A 27,685-nucleotide genomic window follows, 5' to 3' on the forward strand; every position below is an offset into this window, starting at 1 on the left:
GCTTTACTTCTATGATGAGTTGGACTTCATTTGAAAGTTGTATTTTGTATTTTACAGCACAAACACTAAGTCATCTGTTAAACAAAGCAATGCAGTCTCACAATGAAAACTTAGCATTAAAACTTCTCTGCCCTTGAAACTCACATTCATTGAAACAGCATTGAAACCCACATTCAAAGAAAATACATTTTGCCAGTGGCAGATAAAGATTAATTTTGGACTGTTTTCAAATCATGGGCCCCTTGCATATGAAACATACATGTGCTCTTTGATACACCTTCCTCATTATACTAAAATTATATTCCTTGTACAATACAGTACACTTGTTAGAGGGTGTTTTAAATTTGTTTTGAACATTTTTCCAGTAAGCAATGAAACAAACCATATGCACCCATAATGGCAAAACTGCCCAGTTGAGAACATTTATCATAAAAAAGTCTACTCAGACTTCCACAGTCCACCATTATTAGTAAATATACACAATTCTACAGTCCACCATTATTAGTAAATATGCACAATTCCACAGTCCACCATTATTAGTAAATATGCACAATTCTACAGTCCACCATTATCAGTAAATATGCATAATTCTACAGTCCACCTTTATCAGTAAATATGCACAATTCTACAGCTCATTATCAGTAAATATGCACAATCTCTGAAGTAAGTCATCTAAATAATTCCACATTAAAGAAATCTGTAACTAATGAAGCGGTTGCTGCTAGCAATCACCTTTATATTTCATGGTTTCATCGAAAAATAAAGTGTCTGTTGCCCCTCAGGAATAAATTGCCTATATTACATTAAAAAATGATAAGCTAGTAATAATATTGCAAGAGGAAATGGATGGCAAACTGATAACAGACTCATAGTTAGTATCTTCACCAAGGAGAACATTCTCAGTACGGCAGCATCCACCCTTTGTGGGAATAGAACCCACAGCCTTCTGCATCAAAAGCAAGTACACAACCTGTTGTATATAGTATTAACTAGGCAAAGCACTAAACTTCTATTCCCCTGCAGCTCTCAGCTCCTTGTAAAATCTACTCAATACTCAACTGCATCTCAACTTCGCAGCTCAAGAAAACTGGAAAAAGCCAAAATGTATTGGGGGTCAAAAGCCCAAAAACCAGGGACACATTAAACATTGCTTGTATAATCTTGGAAAGTTGCTAGAATAAAATGTTGTGTTGCCACCATACATTTTACTGCCAAGATCCCTGAGCAAAAAACAGTCAGAGTAACATACCACTACGCCACATCAGCTGCTTTGTAAAAGAGAGGAAGACTGAAACTTAAATGGCTATCATTTAGTGAATTCAGTTCTCACCATAGCTGTCAACCTCTTAGTACAAAACACCTGGACAAACCCAGTAATGAGGGAATACAGCCCTCAAACATATTCAGTGAATTCAGTTCTTACCATAGCTGTCAACCTTAGCACAAAAACCTGGACAAAGCCAACAATGGGGGAATACAGTCCCAAAAATAGGGACAAATTTAAAATATTCATCTTATAAACTTAGAAAATTGCTAGAAAAAAAGGTTGTGCTACTATGTATTCTGAAGAACATGAAGTTTGAAATTCAAATGCCGGTCAATTTTACTGCTGACAGAACAAAAACAATTTTCAGCAGAGACCCAGGGATTAATACTGTAGACACTTCTTTGTAAAATGACAGGGCGCCAGAGCAAATCCGCACAAACACAGGGAGGAGATACAGACTCCACACAGAAGGCACCCCAACCAGGAATCAAACCAGAAAACCTATAGCTGTGAGGCAACAATACTACCACTGCACAATCAAATATGCAAGGAATTAAACATTCAGAAACCTGAAGTCTGAAATTTAAATGCCTGTCAATTTTACTGCGGACAGAACAAAAACAATTTTCAGCAGAGACGCAGGGATTAATACTACAGACACGTCTTTGTAAAATGACAGGGCACCAGAGCAAATCCACACAAACACAGGGAGGAGATGCAGACTCCACACAGAAGCCACCCCAACCAAGAATCAAACCAGAAAACCTATAGCTGTGAGGCAACAATACTACCACTGCACCATCAAATATGCAAGGAATTAAACATTCAGAAACCTGAAATCTGAAATTCAAATGCCTGTCAATTTTATTTAACATTTGTTAATCAGGACAGTCTGACTTGGAACAAAAAAACAATTTTCAGCAGAGGCCCAGGAAGAAATAATGCAGACATGTCTTTGTAACATGGGAGGACACAAAATCAAACCCACACAAACACAGGGAGAAGATACAGACCCCACAAAGAAGGAACCCCAGCCAAGAATCAAACCTGAGAACCTGCAGCTGTGAGGCAACAATGCTACCAGTGCACCATCAAATAAAAACAAACCCATGCAAACACAGGGAGAATATAACAGACCCCACAAAGAAGGAACCCCAGCCAAGAATCAAACCTGAGAACCTGCAGCTGTGAGGCAACAATGCTACCAGTGCAACATCAAATAAAAGCAAACCCACACAAACATAGGGAGAAGATAACAGACCCCACAAAGTGGGAACCCCAGCCAAGAATCAAACCTGAAAACCTGCAGCTGTGAGGCAACAATGCTACCAGTGCACCATCAAATAAAAGCAAACCCACACAAACACAGGGAGAAGATAACAGACCCCACAAAGAAGGAACCCCAGCCAAGAATCAAACCTGAGAACCTGCAGCTGTGAGGCAACAATGCTACCATGCACCATCAAATAAAAAAAAAACCACACAAACACAGGGAGAAGATAACAGACCCCACAAAGAAGGAACCCCAGCCAAGAATTGCAGCTGTGAGGCAACAATGCTACTACTACACCATCAAATATCAAGCATTGCAGCATTTACAAACCACAGATATTATGAGGAACAGATCAGATCAAATATGAGGCAAAAATCTGCAATTTTTTTACAAATGGTGGTGGGTAGGGAACTCAAGTCTTTAACACCTGCATACAGGGTACAGGGTTCAAGCCTGAGGTATTCCCTACCACACCACCATGAGCACCTGGGGCATTTACACACACACACACACACACACCGTATAAAAGCAGCAAGTACCATACACACACAAAGTATAAAAGCAGCAAGTACCATACACACACAAAGTATAAAAGCAGCAAGTACCATACACACACAAAGTATAAAAGCAGCAAGTACCATACACACACAAAGTATAAAAGCAGCAAGTACCATACACACACAAAGTATAAAAGCAGCAAGTACCATACACACACAAAGTATAAAAGCAGCAAGTACCATACACACACAAAGTATAAAAGCAGCAAGTACCATACACACACAAAGTATAAAAGCAGCAAGTACCATACATTGTAAAAGTAAAAAGCACCATACACTTACCTGTCTGTTCTCCATAATATCCAGCTAACGTACATCCTGCCTGTGCAATACTCTGAAGACCTGCGAGATCCCTGAAATCAAACCTCCAGACGAGACTGTTCTGTCATTCCTGACTGCTGCTGTTGCAGTCTGGCCCCGATACCTTATCCCAGCGAGTCTGTGCACTTTAAAAGTGCACAGACGTCTCCTTGTGTTTCCCTATGGGGACTGCCGGACTGCCTGGAGCATGCGCATAGATGTGCAGTAGTCGGGACTACTGCGCATGCGCGAAGTCCGCGAAATTTAAAAAAAATGTTTTTTCTATTTTTATTTCTTTTTTGTTCTGAGGGGGCTGCAGTCCGGCAGTCCAATAGCACGGGCCGCCCCTGCTTAGTGCTCTTTAAACATTACATCATCTGAAAAGATTAAGGAAATTTCCATAGTCCTTTGACCAATTTTCTACTATTAAGTATGAATACTATTTTGCATCTCATCTGAAAATAGTCCAAGTCTAGTCAGGCTAATGTAGTCAACAAGTAGCACTTTGCCTACCAGATTAGCTTAATTTGATTTTAGGACTGAATACGTATATGTCATTTCAATGATTTAGCTTCAGTTTCAGCTTGAAAATGCACAGGTTGATTTTAATAGGTATTCCACATCCATTGCAGTTTACAATACAAGCACAAAACCTGAGATATTTGTGAATCTGCTATAGCCATGTTCCTCCAATGACAACGATAACATGAATACACAGCCTGCAATGTTGTGCACAAATGAAATGTGATAACCTCTACTTCAAGAAACTGCATCTCTGTTCTCCACTGTATGGCATGTTGTACTAGCCAGCTCTGAACCCTACCTAGTGCAACACCTCCAACCCCCAATCAGTGTACACTTTATGTGTGGTACGCACTGCATCATTGAAATGAATGGCACATTCAGCTGTTCTACAGTACACTGTATGCTTTGAAGCTATAATAAAACATCATGTCTCCATTAGTTGAGAAGCAAAAGCATCATAATGGGAACACTTAAACTTCTCCATATTGCCTCCTTAATTAATATAACTAAAGGTAAAATATCACATTCTCTTTATTTATACTATGTTTGAAGCTGTACCAAATCGGAGAAAACTGAAAACAAGCAACTCACCTTTTTCTTTTTCCACTGACTCGCATTACTCCAAAGACTGCAAAAAATAGACATCTGACGTACTGCTACATCAGTAACTCAGGCAGGTGACTGCACATGCACACATTTTGAAGGTTTAGTGAACAATGAGTAACTTATACTACTCCATTCATTTAACCTTATAGTGCAATGACTTATTACTGTGAGTTGTACGGTATTTTTGCTGCATTTAAGATCTTGTCAATATTATAGATAAATTCATTCTATACGGTACTTCTTAGGTAGTGTGCAGGGTGCTTCTGAATCCTGCAAATTTGGAAGCAAAAGTAAGAGGTTTGTAAAAGCATTGCTATTCATAGAAGGTGCTAGGTTATAAAATGAGTGTTTCAGTTAAATATATTATATTATAAAACATTTTGGAAGTGTTTCTGTTTAACATTAAAGTAGATATATTTTCTGGACAGTGATGACAGAATTTTGTCAGTGGCATTTAAAAAAACTGTCTGGACTTAACAATAGTTAGCATATACATATAATCATCGTTACCTCAATTAGATGAGGAAGCTGATCACGAACAAGGTTTCTAAATTCTGTATTGCTGAGTTTATCTTTCTTGCCTTCTTTAGAAGCATATTTTAAAAAGATCTCCACAATGGCCGTAAGGGCTTTCTCACATTCTGAATGTCCTGCCATTCTCTTCTTGTTTTCAGACTATATCAATAAAAACACAAATATATTTATTTCACAACGGCAGTCATATTCCATTGTTGTGTATTTCATTACACATGTATTAATGTATTCTTTCATGAATGAGTAAATATACGTGCACATCTGCATTAATAACAAGCCATTCCTCCTTACATTAGAAGTCCCCTTTTCAAGAGCAGTTCAGAGCACAGGAATGTTAGGTTAGCAGTAAAGAAAAACAGCTCAAGTGGCAGAACACACTGCTCTAAGAGGAAATATAATATGTTTTGAGAAACTTGGGGCTCTATTCCAAAAGACGTGCTCTAAGTGTAAGTGACCACTTGCACTGAGAGCAGGCAGAAAGCAAGTGTTTTGGAATTTGACCCCTGGAATAAGCATGTTTATAGGTTCATAGGTTCATAGGTTCATACTAGGCTATCTGCCCTAGGGCATTTATAAGCCTAGCCAGAGTATGTTTGGCTTTCACCACCCATTTTAAATTAATTTTGCTATGCCCTTTTTCAAGGTTAGTATACTGTGCCTCTGTCTAACAGTGACACAGAAGTGATACCCGGGGTAAACCTACGATCTCCCATCCACTCATCAAGATTCCTCTTGAAAAGAGTCAATGAGGGACTCTGCCTAACCTGGACTGGGATTTTATTCCAGAGTGAAGGGAGCCTCTGGGTTATGAATCTGTCCCTCCAGCATGTCCTATTTATTTCAGTGCTGAGGTTCAAGTCTCTCGAGCGTGTAGCTCGATGGGATTTGGATTTTTGAGGTGCAGCATGTCCCTTAATTCCGGGTTGGACATGGCCTTATACATCAGGCACAGGTCACCTCTGAGCAGGCGGTATGCCACTGAGTAGAGCTGGAGTTTCTTTAACCAGGCAGCATATGGCATCTGTTTGAGCCCTTTGATCCTCTTGGTGAGGTACTTTTGGGGTCTTTCCAGTTGCTGCAGGTGTTTGGTAAGGTACATCCCAAAAGGGGCATTGTACTCAATTATGGGCCTGATGAGGGATGAGTAAAGAGGCACAATGACCTCCCTAATCTAGATGTGAATCCCTTCATGATTAGGTGGGCTATATAAAATGTTTTTCTAACCACTTTGGCCACGTGGTTGTCAAATGAGAGATTGCTATCAGCTTGGGTCCCCAGGTCCCTAATTACTTCTTCTGTACTTAATGGATTACCACCTATGTGGTAATTTGTGGGCACTTTGTTTTTGCCAAAGGGGATGACTATACACTTTTTGGCGTTTAGCTTGAGGCCATGGCTCTGGCACCAGTTGTCTGTTTCTATGAGGCCCTTTTGGATGATGCTTGTGTCGGCTGGAGAGTCGATTATGGCGCCCAGTTTGCAGTCATCTGTGAACTTGGTCAGCCACAGTCCTTCAGTGTTGGCCTGTACCTCCGAGAAATATATACCAAACAAGACAGGTCCCAGGACTGAGCCTTGTGGGACGCCACTTGTAACTGGTTTGAACTTGGTTTATAGAAGGTTTTATACTGAAGTAAGTCACTTCCATTGAAATTAAGTCTTTTGGAATCTGGGCAGACTTACACTGAAAGGAACTGTTTTGAAATCTGGCCTGACTTAGAGTATTTCTTAACCTGATTTTGTCTTATTGCATTGTTAATTTCTTTAGTTTGTGGAGTTTTAAAAATTCTAAGTTAGGGCAGAAAACAAGCACTGAGTTCCTTTCTGAGTGGCCCAAAGAAGATCAATTCCTTGTGAAGATTGTAAGACTTTTCCTTGATCTGTTCTTGTCAAATTGCAGTATGCTTTTATTTAAAGCTTTTTTTTTTTTTTTACATTTAGAATAATGAGGAAAAAAGCTGGAAAGGTTGTATTATAGTAACAATGAAAATCAATTCCAGGTCCAACAGAAACAACTGTAATAATAATATGTTGTTTTTCTTTCGGCTTTTCCCAGTTAGGGGTCACCACAGTGGAACTCCGGTCCACTAATGATTGGCAGTCGATTTTTATGGTGCCGAGGTGCCAGCCCGACGCCCAACCTTCAACGAAGGCATGGCCATTCACGCATGTCTTTAGAATGGCACTCGACCACGGGGAGGACATGCAGACTCCACACAGAAGGTGCTCCAGCTGAGAATCGAACAGGAGAACCTCGCTGTGAGGCGACAGCTGCACCACCGCAGCTTACAGCTGTAATAATAATATGATAATAATAATAACAATCTTATTTGTCAACCAGGTAGGCCCATTGGACTCAGCTTTTTTCAGGGGAAACCTGGGAGCAATGTCTGGTTAAATGACTCACGTAAGGTCACACAGTAGGTAAACAAGGGCTGACAGAATCAAACCCTGCACCACAGAAACTATAGCTCACACCCCTTAACCTTTGCAGCAACTGCCACACTAAATAGTTTGCTGTCTCTGAAAATCATTTCTTGAACACTGCAACCATCCTGCTCCTGTTGCACTCTTAAACTTAGTGGCTCTTGGCTGCCTGCCTCTTACATAAATTTATCTTCAAATGCCCATCTCAGTCCTATCTCATGTGCTCCTGCTAGAGATCACCATAATATCACATTGTACAAGCCATTCCCTCAAAACAAAACAATTACACTCCCAGTTCATGTTTTCATATACTAGCACATACAGCATTAACCCCTTTTTGGCTCACTTTTAAAATCTCCATTAGTCTCACTGTCTTGTACAGCCTTGGATAGTCCATCTTCCCTGGCAGACTAGTACTGCTGTAAGCCACAGGAAGACTCCATTTCAGCATCTAGCTCATCTCAGGCTTTAGCTTTGGAGTCAGATTCACAAAGTTTACAAAGCAGTCAGTGCATGGACCATAATCATCATGCTAATATCTTGCCCTTATAGGGCATTTTCTGCTTTAAGGAGGGCAAAACAACTCAGGCCTGGGAAGAATTTACAGGCACTCATACAAGCATCAAGGCTTCACTTATAGCTAATAAAGGCATCACTTTGTTATATGTGTAAACTGAAGATTATTTTAGAGTTCAGGGGAAAAAATCACTGAGTAATAACCTCCCTCCAGTTTTATATTTATATGTAATAAAAGCATTGAGTAATAAATCTGTCTATCCTGTCCATCTCATTTACTTGCTGATGAAGATTCCAGTCTTTACTTGGGTATTTTGGAGCCTTTTTTGTGGAAGTATAAAAAAAAAATCAGGGAAGATTGAATTATTAATGTCATGGAATTTTTTGACTTACATAACCATGCAGAAATCTATAACTGATACAGTATAAAGTCAGAGCCTCAAGCCTATCTTGGTAGCTGAGGTATTTTAGTCTGGTGATCCTTTTAGTTTAGAATATTTGGAATCTGTCTAGCTGTGTGATATGCTTGGATAAATACATACTAAGACAGGTATTATATTCTGTAATTGGTCTGATTAGGGCAGAGTATAGAGGAATGATAACTTCTTTTGACCTGGATGAGATACTTTTTGTCATTAATTGGGAAAGATAGAAGCATTTTCTGACTACTTATGCTATGTGTGAGTTGTGAGATAGTTTTCCAAGAAGGTAATGAGATGTCTAACAAATATGTCAGTCTGAAGTGGGATGCTGCCTATACTGTGAGCTGGCACTGGAATTTATCAATGGTGGAAATGCTGCATTTCATTGCATTTAATTTAAGACCATTTCTTATACATCACTGATTTGTATAGTTTAGACCTTGTTGTAGCAAAACTGTATCAGACACCAAGCAAATAATAATACCCAGCCTGCAGTCATCTGAAAATGTAGCCATATATCTGCAATAAGGTTTGAAATCCAAGACACAGCCCTCCAAAATACCAACCATCACAACCCACACATAAAAACACACTCCATACACCCACCTTCGTGGAGGCTCTCAAGAAAAATTTACCCAAACAGAGACCCCCAAAACAGAAATGCACTCATCCACCAAAACACAACACCAACCACAGAACACATAGCTTACCATAACAGTGTGCCCCTCAACCTAAACCCTTAAGGCAAAACACTTTACCCAATGTACCAATCATAGGAGACTCAGTTGTGAGGCACACTGATGTCCCACTCAGTAGGATGAACAAGGAGAAGGTGACAGTCAGTTGTCTATCAGGTGCCAGGATCCACCACATATCACATGCACTCAGGTCACTCCACAGCAAGTACAAATATGACTCAGTCATTGTCCATGTGGATGTGAATGACCTGAGACGTACCTCCCGGGACAACATGAAAAAAGATGTGATGGAACTCTCGGATTATGTGCCCCAGGCAGGTATGACCCTAGCCCTCAGCAGTATTCTACCATCACTCAGAATGATACCGCAGTACAAGCAGAAAATTACTTATTTTGGCTAAGTTTCTGGTGTCATTCATAGGGGATCCAGTATCTGTCTGCCTGGGATGACATGATCGACAGACCTTGATGCTTTGCCAGAGAAGGCCTGCATCTGTCACTCCTGGGATTCCAGGTACTGGCTAAGGCTCTTGCTACCCCTATAGTGGTTTTTAAGCAGTGTTGCAAAGGCCAAAATTCCACTGTAACAGCTACAAACAAATGTAATCTGAGGGTCATGCTGCTCAATGCTAGAAGTCTAAATCTCAAGATACACTCACTCAAAGCTTTCCTCAAAATGGAGAATGTTGACATCTGTGCTGTAACAGAGAGGCAGAAAGCACCCCTGTGCTCCCAGGCTACAAGTCATTCCATAACTTTCGGTCCCAGAATATGGCCGGAATCTTCGAAGGTGATGGTATCTCCATATTCTGAAAGGATATGCACACCTCTAGATGGGTAGCCCAGCGTAATGCATCTGAGATACTTCAGGTACAACTAACACTGGTTAAGACAGCGATACAAGTCATAGCCTGCTACAGAACCCCAAACATGTCCCTAGACTCTCACTGCAAGTTCTTAAGCACCCTGGAATCTATCAAGGTTCATCCCAATACTCTCATACTAGGTGACTTCAACTACCCTTCCATCAACTGGGAAAACTATTCAAGTACCAATGTACAGGCCCAACGCTTTCTGGAATTTATCAATTCCAGTGCCCATGACCAGCTCATTCTGACCCCCACTAGAGGTAGCCACATCCTTGACCTGGTTATCACCAACATGGGAGACCGTTGCCCTATGCCTATAGTCAATTCCTCCCTGGTTAAATCTGACCACAAACTGATCACCATGGAAATCTCCATCTCACCTATGACCCCCGCTAAGGTGACCACCCTGAAAAATGTCTCTAAAGCCAACTTTGGGCTCCTAAAAACTTAGTTGGCTAATATCTCAGCACCCATGCCAATGAAAAATAGCTGCATGACTGCCAAATCATACATCAATGCACAGTACAAGCACGTACACAAATGCAAATAGAACTAAGACGTTCTCCTCCAAAAAAAAGAAAGCCAATCTGGTGGTCCTCAGCCATCAATAAACTTTACAACAGAAAGAAGAGACTGTTGCAGAAAAATATGAAGTCACAAGACTGGAAAACCTCCCTTATTAGTCTCAACAAAAAGCTGAGATCCCTTATCAAATCCTCTAAAGCCAGCAATTAAGGCAGAATTGCGGCAGACACCAAAAACATCCACAAAGCCTTCTATAGCTATATCTAAAACCTCCAAGGCAATACCCAGATTTGCTCTGAGTTACTACACAATGGCACCTCCTACACTAAGCCAACCAGGGTTGGGAGGGTGGCCTAATGGTTTAAGGTATTTGCCTTACAAACACAAGGTGCATGGTTTGAGTCTAACAAGGGATAATTGGCTAGGCTGAAAATGGCTTGCAAGGGCAGTTAGCTTAGTACTAACCTATGAACCTATGAATATAGCCAACATACTATATGACAGATTCAGTGCCAACTTTACCCATCCCCTCCCCCAAGGGCCCTATCACAATACCAGAAGAAAGCTTGGTCTTGGTACCTACCATTTCTGTGGTACAGGTAAAAGCTGCATTGTCCAAAGCCAAGAATACAGCATCCATGGGATCTGATAATATCCCTGGCTGTGTTCTACATGAGCTACAAAATGAACTGGTACCACATCTGTGTGACCTGTTAAATCACAGCCTTACATCAGGCTATGTCCCTAATAAATGGTGCACTGCTACAGTCACCCTGCTCCATAAAGGGGGAGTAACTACAGACCCTGGGAACTATTGCCTCATTAGCCTGATGAGTCTGGTATGCAAAGCTATGGAGCGCATCATCATGAACCTGCTTAACAAAGATGTAGGCAATCTCTAAACTCTTGACCCTATGCAGTTTGGCTTTGTCAAGGGGAGCTCCTGCCTGCTGATCCTGGCTGACTTTTTCGAGGCAGTCACCAAGGCTGTGGATGAGGGTAAGGCAGTGAATACAGCCTACCTTGACCTGGCCAAGGCTTTTGATACAATCCCCCACTCAGGTATCATTGATAAACTCACCAAACTAGGCATCAATCCTTACATCACTAGGTGGGTTAAAAAATGACTCACAGACAGGACCCACAGAGTAAAAGTTGCAGATTCCAAGTCAGACTGTCAACCGGTCACAAGTGGAGTCCCACAGGGCTCAGTCCTGAGCCCCCTTCTATTTGGCATCTACTTCTCAGAAATCCAGATCGACATAGAATGACTCTGGCTGACCAAGTTCACTGATGACTGCAAGCTAGGAGTCATTATCAACTCCTCAAGTGATGCAGACATCCTACAAAAGGGCCTGTCTGAGATCAATGACTGGTGTCGGAACCATGTCCTGAAGCTTAATGCCAAAAAATGCGTTATCATCCCCTTTGGAAAAAACTCAGTTCCCACAAATTACCACATTGATGGGAGCCCACTGAACATTGAAGGGGCCATAAGAGATCTGGGCAGCAAGGTCGACAGCCACCTCACCTTCGACCACCACATTGCCACGGTGGTCTGAAAGTTCTAATACGTGGCACATCTTATAACCAAAGTTTTCGCATCCAGGAAGAAAGAGGTCATCATCCCTCTCTCCTCATCCTTCATTAGACCAATAATCGAATATAACACCCCGCTTGGCATGTACATGACCAGACACCTACAACAGCTGGAAAGGCCACAAAAGTACCTCACAAAAAGGATCCTAGGCCTTAAACACATGTCCTACATGGAAAGACTCAAGAAACTTCAGCTGTTCTCAGTCTCTTATCGTCTACTTAGAGGTGATCTCTGCTTGATTTATAAAGCCATGTCCGACCCAGCCCTACTTGAAATGCTACACCTAAAGAAATCCCAATTCCTTCATGCCACATGCTCCAGAGATCACAACCTCATTACCACAATTAACAGAAAATGCTGGAGGGACAGGTTCATCTCCCAAAGACTGCCCATACTCTGGAATAAGCTTCCTATTCATGTCAAGCAAAGCACCTTGCTGGCCCTCTTCAAGAGAAATATTGATGAGTGGATGGGTAACAGAAAGTTCACCCCAGGGATTACTCCAGTTGCTCTACTGGATAGGGCACTGTGAATTAACATCGGGTGGCACAGTGCCTGGGCAATTTTTTTGGGCTAGGCTTGTAAAGGTTCCAGGGCCATTAGCCTTGTACACACCTATGAACCTATGAACAGAGGTGGTCCTAAGTGAAGTGCTGACTTGCAAGTTATGCCACTAGTCTCCTTTTTTGCTTTCTATGGTAGTACCTGTTACTTTAACTACAGGGTTTCTATGTGTTAGTTTGCTATCCATTTTAAAAGAGTTTACTTTAAGCGTTTAACCTTATGTACATTTCCAGTATTGAGAGCAGTGTTAAAAGCTTTGGCAAAATCCAGGTGTACTGAGTGACCAGCATGGCCTCAAGCTACAGTTTCTGTAACTTTCTCAAAGAAAAGTTACTAATTTAAGTAGGCATGATATCCCTCTGACAAAACCATATTGCTGCAGGTGTAAAGCAGTAGTCTTGTGTATATCATAGCTTATGAAATCAGATATATTGCACACCATAGTTTTACAAATTAGGCTCATTAGCTTGACAACTCTATAATTCCTGAAATCCATGGTGGAGTCCCCTTATTGAGTGGTATAACAAAGACAACTGTCCGTACCTTAGGAGTATGTCCTCTGGCAATTCTTAAGTTGAACAATTTTAGAAAAGGCTCAGAGGGTTTATGTCTGGTGCAGTTGATTAAGCAACCAGGAATATTGTTTGGGACCACAGAGGTCCATTTTTTTTATTTTTGAGACTGCACTTAGGACAGGTTCCATAATATTGTTAGGGAGAGCAAGGGACTTGGGAATTTGTAGAATTTCCAAAAATACACAAGGCGCAATTCCAGAACAATAAAGGCTGTCTTCCACATTTATAGACTGTCTTCCTCAAATATATTGTACTGTTGAGTCCGTTGCACTGGTATTCCAAAAAAATAAAAACAAAATTTTATAATAGATACTTTAATCAAAGTAAGGTAAAAACAATAAAAATGAGCATGGATTGAGCGCTTTCATCTCTCCACGGAGACTTCATCAGAATCATCTAGTTTGTGTCTGTTTGTGTCTTTCGGCTTTTCCCAGTTAGGGGTCACCACAGCGGAACTCCAGAATCATCTAGTAACCATTCTAAAACCATTTTATATCTTTACATTCTCTGTGATTGGCTGGCCATTTGATGCTTCAATTATTTAATTATAGATTTATACAAACCTTTTGGTGGTTCACATCAAGCGTTCTAGCCTTTTAGTTACTTTATTATAAAAAATTCCATACATGTATATGTTGCAAGAATATACATAAATGTTACAAGATGTATTAATCAACATCTACACAATAAATAAGAAATAAATAACATTTAAAAAACATTATATATTCCATCAAAAGAGCATAGTAAGAATAGATTTTTGAGGTATGTGTTTATGTAAAGAACTATATCAAAAAATATACCTGTAGGACTAAATGCTCTTAATAAAGCCCTGAAACATTCATTATTATATTAATATGTCCTATTTGCTTTTTATATTGTCTTTTAGCATCTTCTGAAAGCAGTTTCAAGGCTGGGGTAATAGAAATATGGTCTTTCAGGCCTTTCCCACTACATGCATCCAGCCTGAGTTGCCATATCATTTCTCTGAATTCTAACCTAGTTTCCCAGTCACCTCCTCTTTCAAAATATTCAGCCTCCTCAAGTACCCAAACTTTAAATCAGCTTCTTTACATGTCAATATATGGAGGTTGAATATTTTGAAAGATGGAATATATAATGGTTTTTAAATGTTATGTATTTCTTATTTATTATGTAGATGTTGATTAATACATCTTATAACATTTATGTATATTCTTGCAACATATAAATGTATGGAATTTTTTATAATAAAGTAACTAAAAGGTTAGAACGTTTGATGTGAAACACCAAAAGGTTTGTATAAATCTATAATTAAATAATTGAAGCATCAAATGGCCAGCCAATCACAGAGAATGTAAAGATATAAAATGGTTTTAGAATGGTTACTAAATGATTCTGATGAAGTCTCCGTGGAGAGATGAAAGCACTCAATCCATGCTCATTTGTATTCTTTTTACCTTACTTTGATTAAAGTGTCTATTTATAAAATTTTGGATTTCTTTTTTTGGAATACCAGTGCAACGGACTCAACAGTACGATATATTTGTGGAAGACAGTCTATATTTGTGGAAGACAGCCTTTATTGTTCTGGAATTGCTCTTTGTGTATTTTTGGAGGGGAAATTTCCTTTTTGGTTACTAATTTGTAGAATTTCAATAACTGTTCCTTCTATGAAGCTGGTACTAAATGCATCTGCAAGTCTATTCAATATTTTAGGGTAAAAGAAGGCAATACAAATATGAATTAATTCAGAAAATTGTTGTGTATTATTTCTTAATTGCCTGGAATAGTTAAAGAAGGCTTTATTATTAACCTTGACTTTCAATGCCAGTTATGATGAGTGCTATAGTTTGATTGTCCTTATGGGAATGTTTAGAATTTTGCTTACGATTTAGACAGTCTCATTTTCCTAAATCTCAATATGACCTGTTTCATGACATAAGGGAGTACCTTCCTAGTTCCAAAATAAGACCATACTGCTGCCCTGACAAAAGACTTAGTATTAAAACTTGTCATCAATATCATTTTTTTCTTCTGTTCATTCATATGAATACATAGCAAATATGACTATTTGAATTATACTGCATTACGGTAACAGTGAGAGTCTGGTACATTTAAACGTATCTCATATTTAGATAAGTTTAGTTTATCCCAAGAAAAATAAGCCTTACCAATGTCTCATATAAAATGTCTTATCATATTCTTAACTACTTTTAGAAAGTTTGAAGGGGCTTTTGCCAGGGAAGATTTTAAAACATATAATAAAAGCAGAAGCATAGAAAATGTAATGCATAAACTCTGTGATCCACCTCTAGCCCTATCATCTTCTATCCCCTAAAATCATTCTTCATCCTTTTTTTCAACACCTCACAGATCCAATCAATCAAGTATTTCACTGTGTTACCCACTCACATTCTCAAATACTTAAGATGGGGAATATCTCATAAATAAGTATGCTAACGGTACAAGATTATAACTGACACAGATGGCCCATGCCTAGGTCTTATGACTTTATAACCCCAAAAATCACAAATGAATCCAAACACTGAAAAAGATAAGGTACATCCTCAATAGACCAAGTGATATAATTCACAATATGCTCATCAAAAAATGAAATGTTTAAATCTTATAAGTATGTAACCTGAATTGTCTACGTCCCATTAGTAAGGATTTCAATTAAATAGCAATTTAATTGGAAGAGTGTGGGTATCATCATCTAGTCCTTCTAAATAAAGAATAGAACACTGAGAAAGCTACATGTATTTCACCTTTACTTGGCTTCTGTATGAGAGTGCTGTAATAGAGTCAACAATTTTCAAAACTAAATGCCAGCAAAACCTTCATAATGTACTTCCACTCTACCTTGTCAAAGGCATTCTATGTATCTAAACTCACAATTAGTAAAGCATCCCACTTCTCTTAGGTCTTTTAAAGTGTTGGGCCTGTTTTTCAAAACATCATCAGAAGTATACTTACTACCAACCAACCTACACCGATCATCTGTATCAGCTGAGGCACACAGTGATCTAGGCATGCTGCAAGCATGTACCCAATATTTATAATGAAGGCTCAACACAGACAGGCCTGTATTAGGAAGCCAGTCTAGGTTCCTTACGCTGTTTAGGTCTAACATCCATAGAAGCAAACGACAAACTCCCTATTAGAAGAGACACATGTCTCATGCAAACATTTTCCTTGGTATGTTTAAAAAAAAAGCAACTTTTAATCTCTGCTAACCTGTGATTTTTGACCAGTTTTTGATTAGTTAGAGCACAATCAGCTAGTATAAAATCAGCTCTGAGGAAACCTGAGCTTACTGAGGTGGCATCTGTTGAACATACCAAGACTTTACCAAGAACTCCAATTCTGTATCTTACCAAGAACAGCTGTGTGAACTGAATAACAGTAGTGTTAGTATAAGTGTTTTAAATGGGTCTCTATTTTGGAAGCAGGACATCTAAAGTAAAAGTTGGATATTCCCAGTCTAATCCAATTATGGTGACAGCAAATGTCCCATACATTACGTTCAAGGATATTTTCCATATTCATTAAGACAATCACATATTATGTTGCACACATGCTATAGTGTTAATAGTATGATAAGCAAAGAAGCCTAATTTATACTGGGAAAAGATATACCTGCTTTATCCCTGGAATATGCATTCCTTTGCACTTCAGTAAAATAACGTCTAACACTTAGATTTTTATTTATTTTATTTTACATTTGTTGACCGGGATAGTCTGACTGGATATATGTCCATTTTCAGCGGAGGCCCGGGGAGAAAAGCTCCACAATAAAATACAAAGATTAATACATTATGGTAAAATAAAAATTAATACATTGTAATAAAACAGAGTAAGAAGATATAACAAAAAAAACAATTGTATCTCCTATATTAGTAGATGCAACAAAGGAGATGCAGAGCAGGGCTATAATATACACTATCACGGATACATTAATATAAACATTTTACATACATTGTACATACATTTTACATTGTAATAAAACAGAGTAAGAAGATATAACAAAAAAACAATTGTATCTCCTATATTAGTAGATGCAACAAAGGAGATGCAGAGCAGGGCTATAATATACACTATCACGGATACATTAATATAAACATTTTACATACATTGTACATACATTTTACATTGTAATAAAACAGAGTAAGACGATATAACAAAAAAAAAAACAATTGTATCTCCTATATTAGTAGATGCAACAAAGGAGATGCAGAGCAGGGCTATAATATACACTATCACGGATACATTAATATAAACATTTTACATACATTGTACATACATTTTACATTGTAATAAAACAGAGTAAGACGATATAACAAAAAAAAAAAACAATTGTATCTCCTATATTAGTAGATGCAACAAAGGAGATGCAGGGCAGGGCTATAATATACACTATCACGGATACATTAATATAAACATAGATTACAGCATAACCATTCTACTTGTAGGATAGTCACTTTGGTTAAGAGGAGAGAGAAACAAGAAAGGAAGAGGGGATGCTATTAGGATGGCATCTATACTTGTCTGAGAAAGGGTCAGTCAGGACTTGAGCATTGACAAAGCCAATGTGACTTTAGATGGTGATTTAATCTTTTTTTGAAGAGGCTTAGAGAGGAAATGCAGGAGAGACTGGGGGGGAGGGAGTTCCAGATTTTACCAATGGAATTGGTAAAAAGTGATTCACCCCCTACATTATTGGATTTGACTGTTTGAACTAATATTTTGTTTGAAGAGCGCAGACTGCTGAGATTATTGTAGGGTTTCATTAAATTTTTCAGCCCTGGAGTTTTGTCAGGTTGGTTTAGGATTTTATATGCTTCAATAAGTTGGGTCTTCTGTACTAGGTAGGTGAATTCAATCCAACCTAGGTTTCTTAGATTAATACAGTGGTGAGTTCTGTAAGGCATTCCAGTTGCAAATCTAGCAATCTGATTATAGCAACGCGATAGTTTATTCCGTTCAGCTATGTTAAGATTGGTGAGCATAGGGGAGGCATACAAGAGGGTGGAGAGAAGATGAGAACGGGCTAAGGTCACTTTCGCTATTGGAGTTAGAAAAGATTTAATCCGGTATAGTGACCCAAGTTTTTTATTAACGGTTTTAATGGTCTGATTGATATGGATATCAAATCTTAGTTTGTTATCTATGGTGACTCCTAATAGTTTAGTATAGGGGTCTGGGGAGATGATTGTCCCATTTTTGGATTGGATAGAAAAGGATAGGGGTGTTATCTTTTGCGTGGGATGGAAGAGTAGTAATTTGGTTTTGTTGGGATTCAGGATCAGTTTACGTTCTAATAGCCAGTTCTCTACTAACATGAAACAAGATTGGGTTTTGGTTAGTAGGTTGACAGGAGAAGTATCAGCACAGACTAGTGTCGAGTCATCAGCATATTGAATGTATGTGGCTTCCAGGATGGCTTTATACAGGTCATTTATAAAGATAGTAAAAAGAAGAGGTCCCAGGATAGATCCTTGAGGTACTCCTATGGTATTAGGTAGGAGGTTAGAAAGCTTGGATTGCCAGAGTACTGCTTGCTTCCTGCCAGATAGATAGCCAAGAAACCAGTCCAGAGCTTGTTTGTCAAGTTGGAGATTTTCAAGTGTATGGTGAAGTAGCTGGTGGTTCACCATATCAAAGGCCTTTGATAGGTCAAGAAAAAGTGCTGAAGATATTTTTTTGTCATTACGGTTGAGATTAATAGTGTCGGTAAAAGCGAGAAGAGCAGTGGTTGTACTGTGGTGGGGTTTAAAACCATGTTGAGAATTGGTTATTAAATTGTTCAGGGTAAGATAGTAAAGCAGTTGTTTGTGTATGCATTTCTCCATGATTTTGGCCAATGGTGATAGTATTGCTATAGGCCTATAGTTTGATAGTTCTGTTGATAGGCCACCTTTGTGGAGAGGTATAATATGGGATACTTTCCATATAGATGGGATTGTAGCTTCTTCTATGGTTCTATTGATAAGAACTGAGATAGGGTACGCAATGGTATCTGCTGCTATCTGTAAGTATTCAGCTGGGAGAAGGTCTGCAGAGAGAGTGGTTGGTTTTAATTTCTTCAGTAAGGATCTTATATAGGCAGTGGAGACAGGATGAAATTTAAAGGTGGATTTTAGTTGTTGAAAGTTTTCCATTTTTATAGAGTTGGTGGATGGTAATTGATTAGCTAGTGTTTGTATAGTGTCAGTAAAAAAATTGTTAAAGGAATTTGCAACGTCTTCAGGGGTTTTGTCACTTAGTTTTTCTGGGGTAGGGGTAGAGGATTTACCTGGGTGGAGAAGATTATTTAGACTATTCCAGAATTTTTGAGGATTGTCTTGGTGTATATGTTGGAGTTGACAATAGTAATTTTTTTTGTCTAGTAGTGTTGCTTTTTTGGTCTCATTTCTTAGTTGTTGGAATTTTATACGGTCCGAGGTTGATTTGGTTAAACGCCATATTTTCCAGGTTTTGTTTCTAATTTTGATTAGTGAAATTGTGTTTTTTTGTTAGCCAAGGTGCAATTCTTGTTTTTACCCTGATTGATCTCATTGGGGCATAAGAGTTAAGTATGTTCAGGAATGTACTATTAAAAAGAAGTACTGCTTCCTCTAGGGGGAGATGTTTAAGGGTTGTCCAGTTAAAGGATTTAAGTTCCATCAGAAATTTGGTGAGGTCAAAATCCTTCTTATTTCTGACTGACCTATACATAGGCGGAGTGGAGCTTAGAACCTTCTTTTTCATAATATAGGTGATGAGATGGTCACTAATGCTATTTGGAAGAGTTCCGGCTGAGTATGTATGGTGTTGACTGTTGCTAAGGATCCAGTCTAAGATGCTTTATGAATCATGCCCAGCTATGTATATACAATTCAATGGCAACTCCATGGAAGACAGCATTACTGCTATTGCTTGACAAAGATTGTGGTGATGTGAGGTAGTGCCAGCTGTGCCAGAGAGAGTAGAGCAGTGCATGTGTAACATGTGCCAGCATAGCTAGCTGGAGTTTTGTAAAGAATTATATGCCATTTGAATATTAAACTGATTTATACAGATGCTTATGTTAAAAACATATTTGTAAAGTTTCTTGTGTTAAAAATGTATCAACAGTGGGTCCTGATGGACAGAAAAGAAATATACATGCATGTCAGACTGTATTGTTGTAACTGATTAAATACATATATTTTAACAGAGGATACTGGAAGAGAAGTGGTTAAGCTCACCCAGCTAACCTTAAGAAAAGTACCCTGAAATTAAATTACTTGGTTAAGGCCATACAAAATTTATCTCACAGGTCTGAATGTAGCCAGAGACACAATATCTATGAAAAGCATGGGCTGGGATCATGTCCTATTGTCCTTAGTGGTGGACTAGTTGCTACGCTGATGATCCAGAGAATGGCCTGCTAGTTTCTGCAGGAAGTGGAAGTGTTGGGATTGTTTTACAGTTTCCAGATTTTGTAATAAACCTTAGCAAAAGTTCTATGTGTGTACTGTGACACATCAGTGCCGGATCCTGGCTCAGTTTCTAGTGAGGGGGTAGTGTGGAAACCACAGAGTCAGGTGACCAGATGTTATGTCATTCTGTAGCCACACTGAAATTTTATTTGAATACTGGTGAGAGATGTGTGGTGTGCATTCTGTTTTTGGACCTGACAAGACACTCATCTTGCCTTGCTTTAGTAAGTAACTAGGGGACAGTAATTCTTCAGTCTGTTAGAATCATAGTGAGATTAGCTAAATGTTATTTTTTTCTCTGTCTGGGTCTTACCATCTGTGTTTTTTTTATTTCATGTGATTGAAACTCTGGTGTTTGTTGTAACTAAGTATTCAGTATTTTCATTTTTTTTATTTTTTATTATTAAATATATCAAAACATTTCATTGTGGCTGGTCTTTTAGAAAATATTTAACCTTTGAGAGTACTTGCATTTATTTAGTGGCACTGTGGCTCCACATTCCTGAAAGTTTTGCTGGTTGGTTAAATACTGCCATTTGTATGAGTATTAATTTTAATAACTATAATTGGGTACCCTGGTAAGAGCCTTAAAATAGCTGGCTTCAAGTGTTCTAGCAGCAATAAACCTACCTTATAGTCTGGGTGGAGGTGGCAGAGGAGGTAAGTTGTGCCAGCCTTTTCCAGGTGGGTGTGTATGTGTGTGTATGAAAATCAAATCTCAAAGAGAGTGTGTGTGTGTGTAACAACTACTTTGAACAGGGACACTGAGAGCACCGACTTCACAAAGAGGGTAATGGTGGACTTGGCTTGGAACACCCAGCTAACGACTTAACTCTATAGTGGTCAGTGGAGAGTCTTATTTGGGGCCTGGAGAGGAAGCCCAGTCCCAGGACTGGAGTGTGCATGCCCTGTGTTGTTTTAAGGGAAATTGCACTTAGTGCAGAGAGTTGCATCTGAAAATACCATGCGTGTTTATTTTTCTTCACAGTAAATGTTCCCCAGTGGTGGTCAGTGGTGAGGACTGAGGCTCCTTGATCACTGGCCCAGAGGAGCGACATCATAAAGATACACAAATATGTTATTAGCCTCATAACAAAGCCCCTGTTATGCACCCTTACATGCAAACTACATATGATATTGCCGTGCTATGAGCAAGGTATTTTATCTCAAAAGCAGTTTCAGGCATTTACTCCACTTCAGCATTATAAATGACACTCCAATACCTTGTTTCACAAGTATGTGATGTAAAAATGCTTTTTTCAGTAATGGGCCTGAAATACTGCACACCATCTGCACACTATCCCAGTAGCACTGAGAAACTACAATCATTTTGTAATTTTACTTCATAATTAAAGCTACAGCTGTTTAGAGATGTAAAACATTTTATTTTAGTATAGCTCAAATAGGCAACTCATTTTACTCTCTGGTGTCTACTGTTCCTGACTAGGGTGGATTTATGTGTATGCATGCCTCCAAACAATGTAATAAAGAAGCAAAACATAATATAAAGGAGTTGCACAATTTACAGTGAAATGGAAAAGGAATATTTAATCAAGAGATTGACAAAATCTAAATTAATTTGGTTACCCTAGGAAGTCTGAATACTAGATGTACATCCTACGACCTAAAGAAAACCCACGCAGGCATAGGACGAATATGCAAACTCTTCACAGACAGTAACCAGATATCAGAACCTCTCCAGTGTAATTAACTAGTTCCCATCAGTTTCTTGTCAGAGTGTAATGCTGCAACAAGTTATGCAATGTCTTACAAACATTTCTAGCAATTGACAACATGTATCTGATGGATTATACCGCAAGCTTCATAAACATGCAATGATGGATTATACCGCAAGCTTCATAAACATGCATTGATTCATTTATTTAAAAAAGAAAATATTTTTAGCTTACTGCTAATAACTCCTTATACACTGGCAAGTTTCCTGATTTCTGTAAGTCTGCAACCATCCCCATTCTTAAAACAAGTCATGGATGCCTTCTGAAATTATAATGACCTATTCCATGATCTCATCCACCTCGAAATTCGAGAAAATACAGTTCCATGACAAATAAAAAATCTGGAAAATAGCAACTTACTTTCTGATTGATAACAGGTCTAAATATGCATTGTGCATTCACTGATATGAACTTTTGACATGGAGATGCTCCGCAAGATGGACATTCGAGTATCCAATGTTCAAGTGTTCCATCTACGGACAATTTCCATTCGCAACTATCATAGTAAACACACACACACACACACACACACACACACACACACACATATATATATATATATATATATATATATATATATATATATATATATATATATATATATATTTATATGGATTCCATACACTTGGTCGAATTACACTTAGTCGAAAATGATTCCAGGCAGTTCACTTCACTGAAAGCTCACTTGACTGAAAGCTCATTTTGTTGAAAATGGAATATAGCCCCTGCCCTACTGTAGTGCAACCCTGGAATGAGAATATTAAATAAGGGGGGGGCATACATTTAATGTATTCACTGTTATAAGATGCTATATCCATTAGAAATGCATTTATATATATATATATATATATATATATATATATATATATATATATATATATGGGTCCCTATGAATTGATCGACAACTCAAAACATCGACAGTGACTTCACCGACAAGTGAAATCACTGACATCGCAAAACACGGACATTTACCAGGTAACGGATGCAAAGTCGCTACTCATGCCTACCATGGTTGCATGACACTGCCACACTTACTAAACCATGGTAGGCATGAGTAGCGACTTTGCATCTGTTACCTGTTAAACGTCCGTGTTTTGCGATGTCGGTGATTTCACTTGTCGGTGAAGTCACTGTCGATGTTTTGAGTTGTCGATCAACTCATAGGGACCCATATATATATATATATGTTTAGTAAAAACTATTGGCATAATGTGTGGGGCTGTGCTCCCCACACCTCCCCTTATTTAATATTCTCACCCCAGGGTTGCACTGCAGTAGGGCAGGGGCTATATTCCATTTTCGACCAAATGAGCTTTGACCAAGTGAGCTTTCAGTCAAGTGAGCTTTCAGTGAAGTGCAATGCCTGGTCTCATTTTCGACTAAGTGTAATTTGACCAAGTGTATGGAATCCATATATATATATATATATATATATATATATATATATATATGTGTGTGTGTGTGTGTGTGTGTATGTATGTGTGTGTGTGTGTGTGTGTATATATAAGAAAACTGTATATAAAAGTATCCTGATCATTTTTACAAAAGATGTCATCTGTTGATAAAGGGTCATTGTTTATATATGCTATTCTGCTAAAATATAGCAGACAGCGGCCATGGCTGCATTGCATAACTGCCCCTTTCTAGTAGTGAGATGCCTCAGTTTTGGAACAACAAAGTAATAAGCAAGATGTCTGTCTTATAGGGTCTGTTTGTCCATCTCTTTAAACTACTGCATAAAAATAGGCCCTTAAAATCATATTTGTGCTAATTTTGTTTTGAAAGCGAGGTAATCTCCTTGTAATAACTCCAGCATTTCCATGGTAGCATGGAGATTTTACTAGTAAAATATGTATGTCAAACAACTAACCTTAATTATATAATACTTTAGTTATTCCAGAACAAATTTACACATGTATTTATTTCTGCTAACCAGAGTGGAGAGAAGAGCCACATGGATCTCTTTCAGGCTCAGTGCAGGACTACTGCCTGATGAACTGACCTGGTCAGGGTCACAAAGTAGGCAAACAGAGGTTGAGGGAACCAACGTCTGTACTACAGGGAACAGTTTGTTAGCAGCTCTTAGCTTTAATCTTCTGTAGTACCTACCAAATACCTTCCTTACCCCAAGCAAAAAGGTTCTAGACATCATACAGACCGCACCTAAGCTTGTCATCCATTTTCTCATTATTCTGTCACTCATGTCTTCTAGATACGCATAAGCGCAGCTTCCCCTGTTGTGCAAGACTTGCACTGAGGCCAGAAAATGTGTATTGACGTCATTATGCACACCCTTACAAATTTGCACTGTGGAAACCACATGTACCAGATTTACAGAAAGTGGCCACTGGCCAAATCATTGAGGAAATTCTGCTTCACTTGTGAGGGTGTATCTCCTGGTGAGTGGCTTTGTTAACCACAGAAATATGGCTGATGAGGATTTGTGGTCAGTGAAGAGCTTTCTGAAGTTGAGATGAACTGTGTGACTAATCTATCTGGTTCAGTGCTGTAGGATGTGTGACACATGTTTTTTCATACTCAAGAAGATCCTATATTTGCACCTGATCTAGAAAATGATCCAATATCTACTTATAGTACTGTTTCACATACCAGACATGAGGACACTATTGAAGCAATCCCTTTCATAGATATTTGACATATCAGACATCAGCTTTATTCTGAGATGTTTTCCAATGTGAAAGTGAAGTGATGGCTGCAGCTGGAGTGTTTCTGTAAATGCAACATAGTGAAGTATACAGAAGATTTGGAATGGAGGATATGAGATGCACTATGTCTGAATATTAGTACTGGGTAAAAACTGTAAGAATGACTCAGCCAAGCTAGAGTCTTTACTGTTTAATACCGTAAACCTCCATTAGTGGAGGCCCATGGGATATAATGCACATAACCTTTTTAAGATCATAACAGTATTTAAGCTACATGAATTCTGAATGCCCTTGACGTTTTATTTTTTATTGTATTTTTTAAGTCTTCATGGGTACATTCACGCCATTAAAGCCAAACTACACTAGCGGCAGACATGCCATGTTTTGGACTTGTTGTGATTTCAGCAGTAGAGCATAAGTGAATTGTTTGGCTATACTTCAGAAATACAGGGCTTAAATCCAGCCAATGACAGTAAAGTAAACATTAAAGTGCCTGCAAAATATCCCAAGCAAAATCCAATGAGAGTAAAGTAAAATCCAATGAGTGTAAAGTCTTTGAACAAGATTTAAAACATCCAGTGTTGTTCAGAATATTTTGCAGGCCTCTATAAAAATGCTCATGCAAATGGAAGTAATCTAACTAAAAATATATTGGGGAATGGACTAGGTTAATGCCAAGAAAAAAAATGAAAAGCATATATAGGACATGACTGAATGTCACACCGATACAGAAAGAGAAGATAATAACTTCAATCCAGAAAATAATCATCAAAAGTAACTTTAATTATATGCACAAACATACTTATGTGTCTTTACTTCAATAACATTAAAGTAGTTAGCTACTAAACTGTTTAGTTATTATAGTTAGCTATTAGTAACTAGTTAGTAAGTAAAATTCCTCACTACTGCCACTAAACGCACTCTTGCACAGGCATTTCTCTTACCTAGTCTTCTATATGCTTCCCACATCCTTACCAATATCCAAACTACCTCACTGCAGAAACTGGAACAAACATACAACAAAATTGCAATATTGATTCTAAACCAACCACTCTCGTCACATCACTGCCTCTCACTAAACAAACTTCAGTGGCTGGAATTTCTGCACCTTCTCTTACAAATCCAACCCCGCACTACCTTTTCCATACTCAACAACCCCTTTGCCTCTCCTGCTTTTGCCTACTCCCCCCCCCCCCCCCAGCCTCTCTGGAGTGCTGATCAGCATCTTCTTTTAGTTTATAAACCCAAAAGAAATATTGACAAACTACTTTACAAACACTCTGTCTCATTAAATTGGAACAAACTCCCTCTCCATATTAGATCCAACCTTTCCTTTTCCTGTTTTAAAAAGGAGCTTAAATCCCACATACTAAACTTGAAATTATGCCGTTGCCTTGACCACACATAGTCTTAGTCTGTCCTACTGTATAACTTATTGCATCTTCTAACTTTCTTGCTGTTAATAACTTCTGCTTAAACTAACCTCCTAAACCCTCAGCTCTAACCTCCTATTCTCCACACTGTTTATCTCCCCCCCCCACTTCCTATCAATGTCTGTACATTTTCCTTCTTTTGAACAACGATTATCCTTTTGTTTTTACTCTTATATGTAATAAATTTAGACCACTGCTATCAGTGCAACCCTTAATGTTCTATATTTTTTCTTTTTTTTCTCTTTTTATAATTAATTTCGTATTTGCATTGTTATTTTTAATAGTTTTTGTACTGTATGTTTATCTTTGCTTATGTTTGTTGGGGCTCTTTCCTCTTGGGTGTCCACTGAAAATGGGGTGCTAACTATCAGTGCAATGCAAATAGTTAATAACCTTTTCCTTTTTACATTTTTTTGTATTGTGATTGTTACTTAATATTTGTATATTATCACTTTATCTTTATTTATGTTTGCTGGGGCTTTCCCCCTCGGGTCTCCACTGAAAATGGGCTTGTTTGCAAACTCAAGTTGGACTAACCAAGTTAACAAATGTGAAATAAATAAATAAACATAATAATGAAACTTACTAACTAATGTAAAAACTGTCCATACAGGGTCAGATTCAGAAACGTTGCCACCATTTCTGATTCAGACATAGCCCTACCACAATGCTGCACAAAAAGAGGTGCAGTACTGCATTGGGCTGTCCCCATAGCCTACCCCAAATGCTAAAGAAGCATTTTTGGGAGCAGTCTATGCTAATTAGCCATGTGCCCTACCCCGTGGAAATGCCTATGATATGGCATTTACACAGCCGAGTGATTCAGAGGTTTGCTCTTCTCTGTAAGTTACATAGGCAGCCTGTGCTAATGAACACAGCCAAATATTTTGCTGACCTGATCTTGTAGAGTTGGGGAGCTGTGCACGCATGTATGTTTGTGAGTGTGGCTGCATGTGTGAGTATATGTGGTGGAATGATTAGTCTCAGGTGTGTGTGTGTGTGTGTGTGTGTGTGTGTGTGTGTGTGTGTGTGTGTGTGTGTGTGTGTGTGTGTGCATGTTTTGTGTGTGCCTGTGTGTGTCTGGCTGGGTCTTCACATTGGGGGGGTTAGATATGGAGTAAGTAGTGTGTGTGTGTGTGTGTGTGTGTGT

General features: G+C 38.6%; 1 protein-coding gene across 2 annotated transcripts in view; it reads right to left on the bottom strand.

Annotated features, from left to right (window-relative positions):
• The window catches only part of LOC122808860 (protein S100-A13-like), a 273,689-nt gene that overhangs the window by 76,061 nt on the left and 169,943 nt on the right, over positions 1-27,685 (bottom strand). For both annotated transcript variants that reach the window (XM_044079959.1, XM_044079958.1), the window contains exon 2: positions 5,039-5,203. In XM_044079959.1, coding sequence (XP_043935894.1) covers positions 5,039-5,185 — 147 coding nt within the window. In that variant the 5' untranslated portion in view covers positions 5,186-5,203. The remainder of the gene's footprint in view (positions 1-5,038; positions 5,204-27,685) is intronic.

Source organism: Protopterus annectens, chromosome 8.part0 (assembly GCF_019279795.1).
Source record: "Protopterus annectens isolate FY-2018-M chromosome 8.part0, PAN1.0, whole genome shotgun sequence".
In the NCBI taxonomy this organism is placed as follows: Eukaryota; Metazoa; Chordata; order Ceratodontiformes; family Protopteridae; genus Protopterus; species Protopterus annectens.